Genomic DNA, 10,688 nt, shown 5'->3' on the forward strand with positions numbered 1-10,688 from the left:
AGAGGCAATCTTTGTTACGAAATAGCCTCTTAAAATTATTATATTATATGTAGGGAGGTTAATACATATAAAAAAAAATTAAGTCAGATTTCAATATACATGATAAAAAAAATACTTAAAACCAGATAGTGACTAAAAGCACTTAAGAATTAAGATCCGCCCCAGTTTGCAGTTGCCTCAACTATCAATATCATGAAAATTTTCTAAAGCATGCACCTGGTTGATCCCGCTTATAATTTCATAATTTAAATACTCTACATTTATTTATGCTTGCAGTCATAATTTAGGTTTTTTTCCTGAATAACCGCTCTATTACCCCTTCCACTTCAAATTCATTATTCATATCACCTAAGGTAACTCAAATTTTGAGTTTAGATCAGGACGATCTAAATCTGTTTTGACATGCAATTTAATTATCCGGATTTCGATCGGCCGGTCCGGATACAAACTCAAAATTTGAGTTACCTCATAGTATCCGGACTCTACCACTTCCGCACGAGTCCCTCTTCCAAGATTCGTGCGAACGTGCAACTGATCTCGGCTCGTTCGAGGTACTAAATATAAGGGTTAGATGTTCTCCAATAAATTAGCGGTAACCGGAGAGGCGTAGAGCGGTTAGATATCCAAAGCTAGTAGATCTCTCACCGTCTTTCCACTGGGTCAGAGCGCTTGTGGAAATTGCTGCAACTGGAGTTATCGCGCAACTCGACTTGCATGGATTTCTCCTACATGCATTTCTATAAGCATATGGGTGGCTTCTTTATGCATAGCATTGTAAGCTCCCTGTCATCTTCTCTTTCTTGTTACACTGAATAGTAATTCTCAGCCTTAACTTCTCTGATTTACTATTTTTAAACGTGATCGACGTGATTTTGCAATTTTCTACGTGAAAGGTTTTTCTTTTCCGGTAAATATTGAAAAATATGGCACATAATTTTAAATAAAGGAGGGATAAAATCCCTCGTGTCTTTCGTGTCTCATATTCTTTATCTTGGTTTTCAAAATCCAAATTCAACGGGGCCGTTTGGCAACACAATTAGGTTTACATTTTAATCCGTGCTAAGGAGCTCATGTTCGGTTGTCTTAATCCATAAGTAAAAGTTAAGGAGGCTTTGTTCAAGAGTAGAGGTGGACCCGGACAGGGAATTAAGCCTCGGGCAAAAGGAGGCTAAAAAAGGTGATCTTAATTCTCGCTAAGGAAAGGACTAAACCACTAAGGAAGCAAAGGAGGAGGTAAAAGGAAGCTTAAGGAGGCTTAATTTCTCTTTGTCGAACAACCCTGTTATGATCTCCATTTAAAAATGTGGTTGGAGATCAAATTTTATATTTTTTGAAACTTTTTTACTATTTTTGTTAGACATGCACAAAATCAATGTTTTGGAATCATTCAAAAACGGTGATTTTGTGCCTATCTAAAAGAATAGTAAAAAAATTCAAAAAATATAAAATTTGGTCTCCAACCACATTTTAATATAGAAATCATGTTGATCGATTTGGATAGACTGTTTGGACTTCGAAAACAAAGATAAAGGATATGAGGCACAAAAGACGCGAGCCATTTGAACCCTCCTCTTTTAAAATAATCCTTTTGATGTTTTTATAAAGAAAAAATATTTTCATTTGTTATGGAAGAATTCAGTTGTTGAAAGCTGAACCTAACTTTGAATAATTGCAGGGTGCTTTTCTAATTGCAATTTGCAAATCATCTTGAAAAGTTACCACAATTTCAAGTGCTTTGCCAAAAGAAAGATCGAGTTTATGTAACAATATATGAGATACTTGTTGACATTACAATAGTGTAATCCTTTTTCTGTTTATCAATTTGTAATGTTATACAAAAAAATCATGCAGATTTCACCTTGTCTGAATGGATGAGTTACTGACAACGTAATAATATCTTGCAGTTGGCTTGACATATATATTAGAAACAACAAGAAAAAAGTGTTTGTTGTTACATTCTTAGTTATAGATATGCAACCCATGAAATTTGCTTCAAGCTCAAAACCATTTTATAGTCTATCAAAGAATATACATATTTGTTTTTCAAATATGCAATGGACGGCAAAACTAAATATTGTTGATTCCTATATGCATGATCTACTATATTGTACTCAATGTGTTGGATAGATATCCATTTTAAATTTAGTTAACAGCCCTTTTCTGAAATACTTCTAAATCATGATCAAATTAGTAGGCATAATAGATTGACCAGTTTGTTGTGGTATCCATTCAGTTTTACTGGTAGTGGTATGGTACTGGTAAGGTAACAGTACCAGTGAAACAATTTTAATTTTAGGCTATTTTTGGGAGTGGGATAAGATGGGGGATAGAACTCTTCTCCCTAGTGAAAGTAGATAAGAGTTGGACCTTTGGATGAAAGCTTGGGTTTGTGAAAATAGTGAGCTAACATAAAATTGAGATTAGTGACTAACCCAACTTTTGGTTTGGTTAGTAGAATAGCATGCTAACCCACAAAAGACAAACAAAGAATAGTTCTTAGTTGCTAACCCAAACACATCCAAATGCAGAATAGTAGTTCGGAATAGTCGCTAACCCAGATTAGCACTATTCTTTGCAGTGAAGATAATATGAGTTATCTCATACAATCTTACCTCACTAACATAGCCTATGGAGCCACCAACTGGGAAAAATTGATGAGGACAGTTTAAATTTTGTTTGGTACCATACCAGACCAGTATAGCTAGGGTAGCAACTAGTATTAAATGTCACTTTTGTACTTACTATTTCACACTATACAGAGCTTGCCAGAGAAATTGACGAGACAGCTAGTGCATCTTGTTGGCAAAGTGCTTGAGCTGGAAGGACCAAGTGGTAGCACATGGTATGTTGGCCTTATCAGGTCGGGTGACAAATTGGTACTCCAACCCGGCTGGAATGATTTTGCAAGTGCTAACAACGTATCACAAAATGATCATCTTGTTTTCAAATTCATTGGTGAATCGAAATTTCAAGTGTTCATATTTGATCCGACTGGTTGTGAGAAAGGTGGTAGCTTCGAAAAAGAAGAACAAGAACGAGATGGGAATCTTGGTTTGGCTGTAGGTAAGGAATGGTCTAAGGAAGTGCATAAATTTGACATAAAAGAAAAGGATAAACAGCATGAATTTCAAGGTGAGATTGAATCCTCTATTCTGAACAAGAAAAAGCCTCCCACCGAGGAAGAACAAGGAGGATCAGAAGCAAGCAATGATTCTATACCAATTGAAGAACTGTGTAAGATTCTTTATCAAAAGGGTGAACGGCAAAGAGTTCAAGGGGAAATCAAGTTGCAGCAACCGAATATTGCAACCAAACCTCCTTCCAAAAAATTAGAACGAAATAAAGTGGAAGACAAAGAAACAAGTAAAGATTCAGTTCCAATTGGCAAATTGTTTCGAAACAAAACTCAGAAAAATAAACATAATCGTGAGATTCAGGGTGAAACTGAGGCCCCTACTATAAAGAGGCGTCGTCCAAATCCAAGTATTTTTCCCTCAACAAAGGGGCAGGAAGGGAGAAGCCTGCAATCTTGCTACAATAATTACACATCAAAGGTTCAAAGAAATGGCCAACAGAAGAGTACTGCTCAACAGCTGGCATGCAAAGTACAGGATGGAAATCCCTATTTCCATCAAATCTTAAAGAAGTACAATCTCACCTCTCCATATCGCATGGTAAGATTTAAGCTTATTTATTTTGTATATAATGTATACATAGTGGCTGCAATGGGAGATGTGGGTCCAGTCTGTTAAGTTCAGGTCACACATTGTTCCAGTTATCACTCCCCTTTAGGTTTGGGTATTAAGCAATTTGGGTCAGTGTTCTTTTAAATTAGTTCACCTATTCATGGCTAAGATTTCCAGCTCCAGAAGATTTTTCTTTGTTTTTTTTTTTTTTAAAAAAGTAGCAGCTCCAAAAGAAATCGTTTGTATTGCTTGAGATATAGTCTTAAGTCTTTAGACCAAATAGTTTATGTGAGGTTTCGAGTCAAATTTTCTGGCGTTCAGTAGCATTGGAGTAGGCTTTGGTTGGTGCTATCTGTACCTGCTATTAATAAACAGAGGATAAAATAAAATAACATAAAATAATTACAGAAGAACAAACAGTAAACTTTGACTGATGACATTTATTTGCTTTTGCCGTAGCCACCTTCATGACAATATCTAGTTATCAAGTCCGTTGTTAATTCTTTTAAATTATTGTTTTCTTTTTTGAACAGTGTATCCCACGAAAGTTTACTGCTGATCATCTTAAAAGAGAAAACTTGGATTTCATCCTATATTGCCCCGATCAGGGAAAGACTTGGTTTGTAACAAGTTACTTTGGCGCACCAAGAAATGAACAAATGCTTCGAGGGCCTACTTGGGAAAAATTTGTCAAGGACAACAAGCTGCAGGAATGTGACATTTGTGTGTTTGAACTTGATAAGACTGCAAAACGACTTACATTCGTCGTACACATCTCCCGAGCTACTAAAATGTTAGACTCTTAGTATTCGGGTCATTGTGTCATTATTCTATGTTACAAATCTCTAGCTAGAAACACTTGCATTTGGTTTGTTCTAATCAAGACACTGTTATTTTTTTTTTTTGTCCAAAATACTAATAAGTAATAACTCTTACAATTGAAAATTTTGGGCTCCACGAAGAAATTTATTAACTATTTGGAGGAACATTTTAAATTATTATGCATAATATTATGGTTAAATGTATTTTCATTTTTCACGGTAATTTTGTGTTTATTATTATTTTTTTATTAATTTTGGTCAAATTTATGATCTAAAAAGATTGCAAACTAATATTTATTTGTTCTAAATCAAATAGAGATACATCACATATTATGTATAAGATTATAATAGAGTGAAACTATGATACATTGTAATGTGTAGATTGGTCCAGGCATTTAATTCATCTCTATTTTTAAAGTTTAAATAATTAATCCATACCGTTCAACATTATTATTATTATTATTATTATATGAAAATATATTTGGATATCAAATTTTATTTTTTTCGGACCTTTTTTTACTATTCTTTTGACAATTAGAAAATTACTTGATAAAAAAATTATGAACTATCCGAGAGAAGTGATTTTCTACTTATCTAAAAAATAATAAAAAAGTTCCAAAAAATATAAAATTTGATCTATATTTTCATATAATAATAATGTTGAACGGTTCGGATCAATTATTTGAACTTTGAAAACAGAGATATAATCCAATACACGAACCATTCTGCGCATTACTATGTACCATAGCCTCACTCGAATGCATTTATGGTGTTTTATGTCTTTTTGCTATTTTTTCAATCAATCAATAGACAAAATTAGCCAAATCAAATAAATACATGACATATAACGTAAAGTTCTTATATATAAAATGCAAGTGTTTCTTTATTGATATTTTTATTCAATTTGGATCACATTTATTATTCTAAAAACAACAAAACAAACAAATATTATCAGCTCACTTATGTATAAATTTATGTGTTAAAATTAACACATACATCAATTATTGTGCATAATATCCTACTAGCTAGAATGCATTTACAGGTCTATTATATGCATATGCTCATGCTTGTAATTAATTTGAGCCACATTTATGACTTAATTTACCAAAACTGAAAATAATAGTTCGTTTGCATTATAATAGATACATCACATATGTTGATATTTTTAATCAACTTCGTCACATTTATGATTCTAAAATAGACAAAATTTAGTTAATAAATACATTAATAATTAATTCGTTTTTATGTTTATTTGTTTGTATGTTATTTGTGAAGGGAAAATAAGGAACATGTGATCATCGGTTTTATTTTGTTATTTGTGTTTAGATTTGAGTTATTAAATATTATAAAAAAATAGTGTAGGTACGAAACTGATGGCATTTGATATTTTACATAATTAAATATTTATACAATGATCGCTGGTATGGCAGACCACTGGTATGGCAGGTTTCTGTTTGAAAGCACCGAAGATAATGAAGATCAAATAGGATTGAAGATGGTACAGGTCTTGGCGAATTGATATGATGCTGCCAAGGATTGCAAGGGGACCTACAGAGCAATTTCAGTTTTCTCAGGGACTTAGATGCATTTTTTTACTTGTTATTTCTCTTCTATTTCCTTTTTCATTCCTTATTTTTTCTGTTATTGCACTTTATATTTTCCTACTTAATTGCTCAACTGTTTTAAGCTTTTCTCTATTTTTATTTCACTATTACATCACTTATGTAATGGACCATATCATGAATGAAATGCGAACTAGACTCATATTTTTCTTCAAAAAGAAAGGACTACATGTAAAAGCCGACTTAAAAAAAATTGAAAACAAATTAAGATGTGTATTAGGTGATGATGTTAATTTTGTGTTCCTTATTTGATTGATTCCTTATTTATTGCCATTCTTTATCTCTTTTAATTTCCTTTTCTATCTGAGTTTAATTTTGGAGGTGCCGAAAATAAAGTTGTTCTGTTTGGTCTTATTTTTAGAATGTACGGAAAAATCAAACTCAAACTTAACGAATGAAATTTAGCACTTACCCATAAATATGAGGAAGATACAAATTATTAAAAGTCATGAAGTGATCCATGATTAATTTAAACTTTCCATAAAAACAAAATATGGTCAACAGGCGGCGGCAGCTCTTCCATATTAAATGCATGAAATATTTCCTTTCTGTATAATTTAAAACAAACTAAGTAATAATCAATTAAGGCTAGCTAAATTTGGTGTGATGAAACTGAAGATTTCTCTTTGCACTGAGCGGTTGCAATTTAAGCGCTTCTTAAAATATATATAGCACTCTTATTAAAATAGTACTCTTAAATTAATGTGACTTTCTATTTATGTACATTACTTTCCAAAGTTAGAGGCCGGAAGGGTCTTATTTAAAGAGGTGTTCCCTTGCAAACCTAGGATACTTCCAACAAAGTTGCACAAGAGCGCTCGCATCCGATATCGAACATGGTCTCCCAGAAGCAGCTGACGGGTCTTTTGTTGCAAAGCATGGTGAGTTTTTTGTTTTCGTTTAATTGATGTCCATTATATTGCACTAATCTCAAATTTCACTAAATTACTTTTGGCGTGGTTCTGAATTCTTTGATTCCATTAATATTGCTGCCCGTTTTCTCTTTTTCTTTGTGAATTTTTGTAAGTTCTATTATTTCCCGAGGGACATCACAATTGTTGCTTCTTCTAATGCATTAGTTGTTAATCGATCTCTGAATTCTTTGTAAGTCACCAACAAGCTACGGCGATGTAGTTTCAAACATTAGTAAACCATTAGTGAACCATTATCTTTCCATTTAAACAATTTAGGAATGATTTACTCATGTTTAATAGTAAACTATTATCTTTACATTTAAACATGTTTATCTTGTCAGCGCTCATATGCTTCAAGTAATTATCTTTCTCAAAACTTTTTTGTACAATTTAGGGTTTGAAATTTACTATAGTTGCAAAATCTAGGGTTTTAGGTCTAGGTTAGCAAAACAGAAGATAAATGTATTGTTTATTGCTGGACTTTAGCCTATTTCTACATATACACGTTTCAAGATTAGGCCTTTAGTCATTTTATGTTTAGACTTTTACACATTTAAGTCGTTTACTCATTTTTTTTTTAGGTTGGGTTAATGGCATCTCAAGAGCCTATTCCAACTTTTAATATTAAAGTTGAGGTGAAGGATGAACCAGTGCTCCTTCTTGGTTTCGAAATCCCTCCAGGATTTGCTGCTGATAAAGGACGTAGATTTTTGTCAGATTTGCCTATTCCAACTTTTAATGTTAATAAAGTTGGGGTAAAGGATGAACCTGTACTCCTTCCTGGTTTCGAAATCCCTCCAGGATTTACAGCTGCTGATAAAGGACGTAGGTTTTTACCAAATTTGCCTATTCCAACTTTTAATGTCAATAAAGTTGGGGTAAAGGATGAACCGGTACTCCTTGGTTTCGAAATCCCTCCAGGATTTACAGCTTCTGACAAAGGACGTAGATTTTTACCAGATTTGCCTCCCTCTCAACCCTCTAGTATTGAAGCAACACCCAAATCCCGTCCCAAGAAGAGAAACAAGCCACCGGCGAGTAAGATGCCACGTCGCAGCTCTAGGCTTCAGAAGATAAGAGAGGCGACTGTTGGGCTACGCCGCAGCCCTAGGCTTCAGAAGATAAGAGAGGCGGCTATTGGGCCACGCCGCAGCATGAGGCTGAAGGAGAAAAGAGACCGTTGCAGCAAGCTGCAAGTATATACTCCTTAGGCGTGCTTTTGTTTTTGAAGATGTACTGTCCTTTTTTCTTTTTTTTATGAAGATATATTTGTCTTCTTCTTTTGTTTACATATGAAGATGCATGTCTATGTATTGAAATTTGATTTTATGAAGATTCATGTTGGTTTATATTGTTTTATGTATCTATATATGCTTGTTTTGTGGGACATCTTTAATCTTCGTGCCAAAACCGATAATTTAATTTGTTGGAGGATCCGGATGTAACTCAAATTTGAGTTACCTTGGTTGATCTGAAATTCAGTAATTAATGCATGAAGAGTACTTTATTTCATCTCCAATATGTGAAGTAATTTGTGTCGTGCCACTAGCAGGGGTGCAAATATTGTAAATAGTAAAATAGTAATATTTAATTGTTCAATGTTTCTGATGGTTTTGCAGCACTTGTTCCCGAATTTTTTTATTGATAGGAAATTGAAAAATAAAAATATTAAAAATAGAAAATGTTGGATTGAAAATTTCAAAAATGAGAAGGCAAGGGTTATGGCGTCTCTGTGGGACGCCATAGGACTATCAAAACTAAAAAAAAAAATAAAGTAGGACGCCATAAGCCACTAAAAACTGAAAAAAAATCGATTTTTTCTTTTTTTTGTGAATTTTGCGTATTCAAACAGTTTATTTTGTGAATTTTGTACAGGCCAATCTACAAGACCAAAATTTGTGTTCTTGGTGTCGAAATTCTTATGAGAGTGTAAGTTTTTACCTTAGAAAATTTCAAAATTTTCTGAGACCTCTAGCTATATATGTCAGATGTTTGATTTTGTGAGAGGCAGTCCTTGTACCAGCCTGGTGCAGTACTCGTTTTTTTTTCATAATCTAAAATTTAAAATGCTCTCATAAATTGTAAAAAAAATCAGAGAAATGTGAAATTTGTTCTTTGTCGATGAAGATGTCCTTTATTAGCTCATAAAACAATTTAATCAAATTCAAAGTGTAGATATGGTTTAAATTTTGGTTTGTATAGAGTGTTTTTTTTTTTGTTCTTTGGTACCAGTAGTTTGCCACTTTGTTTTCTCTTATTTGGTTGCGTGGTACATCACTTGGGATGTACTTAGGGATTGGTCTAGGGCATTTTAACACTGGCATACACAATTACTAACTTGAAATATGTTTTGAGGTTTTAATCTTGGATTATATGCATGAGAAGAGCAAAGATCAACAATCAAGACATCAAATATTCAGTTCCTCTCTCTCTTTTTTTTTTTTTTTTTTATCAAAGTCATTTATTTTTTATTTTTTACAAAGTAGCAAATTGTTGGTACCAAACAACTCCAAAAAAGCACTCTATACAAACCAAAATTTAAAACCATATCTGCACTTTGAATTTGATCAAACTTTTTTATGAGGTAATAAAGGACATCTTCATGGATAAACGGAAACAAATTTCATATTTTTCTGATTTTTCTAATTTCTAAGAGCATTTTAAACTTCAGATTCTGAAAAATTAAAAAAAAAAACGGTACTGTATTAGGCTGGTAGACGGACTGCCTCTCACAAAATCAAACATCTGACATAGCTAGAGGTCTTAGAAAAAATTTGCAAATTTTCAGATCAATGCTTACACTCTCCTGAGAATTTCGACACCAAGAACACAAATGTTGTCCTTGTATATGCATAATTCACAAAATAGACTGTTAGAATACGCAAAATTCACAAATATATTTTTTTTTGTTTTTTTTTTTTGGATTTTGAGTGGCTTATGGTGTCTCACTTTATTTATTTATTTTTCATTTTTCTGATTTTTAGTGGCTTATGACGTCCCACTCTGTTTCTTTTTTTCGCTTTTCTGGTTTTGATAGTCTTATGGCGTTCCACAGAGACACCATAACTCCTCTTCTCATTTTTAAATTTTCAACCCAATATTTTCTATTTCCTATTTTTTTTTTTTTTTTTATTTTCCTATTTCTTATCAATAAAAATTTCGGAGCATTTGTTTATTTCTCGGTGAGCCCAATCATTTGTAACCAAGTTTTTCTCTAAGCGGGCCAATATAAGATAATTTTTTTTTTAATGATCTGGCACTAAACTTTCGTGAGATTCATTGTAAAAAGAGACCAACACAGAGAGAAAAAACCAAACAATTTGATGACAAATTAAATAATTGGAATTGGAAGCCGAATAAATATGGGCGTATGTCGGGCTCGCGCATATAATTTTATTTTATATGAAAGGTAAATAGTATTAATTATTGTAAAAATAAAAAATTAAAGTTAATAAAGGTAAAAAAAAAAAAGTCCCCGCTTTGGATATAGAGAAAGAAATATAAATTATACAGGAAAGCTATTATGGGACTTCTTCAGAAGTGGAACGAGGTAATAGAGAAACCATTTATACAGAGAAGAAAAAAAATCTAAATCATGACTGCAAGTAAAATTAAAAATATCTAAATTTTTAATTATAGATGAGA

General features: G+C 32.7%; 1 protein-coding gene across 1 annotated transcript; it reads left to right on the plus strand.

Moving 5' to 3' along the window:
• Positions 1 to 568: 568 nt before the first annotated feature.
• On the plus strand, positions 569 to 4,553 carry LOC144572125 (B3 domain-containing protein LOC_Os12g40090-like). The gene is made up of 3 exons (XM_078321549.1): positions 569 to 774; positions 2,760 to 3,674; positions 4,220 to 4,553. The coding sequence occupies exons 1-3, from the start codon at positions 715 to 717 to the stop codon at positions 4,490 to 4,492; spliced, it is 1,248 nt and encodes a 415-aa protein (XP_078177675.1). The 5' UTR covers positions 569 to 714; the 3' UTR covers positions 4,493 to 4,553.
• Positions 4,554 to 10,688: the final 6,135 nt, after the last annotated feature.

The sequence above is a fragment of the Carex rostrata genome, chromosome 20 (assembly GCF_964058835.1).
Source record: "Carex rostrata chromosome 20, lpCarRost1.2, whole genome shotgun sequence".
NCBI classification, from domain to species: Eukaryota; Viridiplantae; Streptophyta; class Magnoliopsida; order Poales; family Cyperaceae; genus Carex; species Carex rostrata.

Bases quoted from the DNA above. Each gene is read 5' to 3' on its own strand.
- LOC144572125 (XM_078321549.1), top strand. From the start codon at position 715: ATGGATTTCTCCTACATGCATTTCTATAAGCATATGGGTGGCTTCTTT. The intron at 775-2,759 runs GTAAGCTCCCTG...CACACTATACAG, and splicing joins GCTTCTTTATGCATAGCATT to AGCTTGCCAGAGAAATTGAC. The intron at 3,675-4,219 runs GTAAGATTTAAG...TTTTTTGAACAG, and splicing joins TCACCTCTCCATATCGCATG to TGTATCCCACGAAAGTTTAC.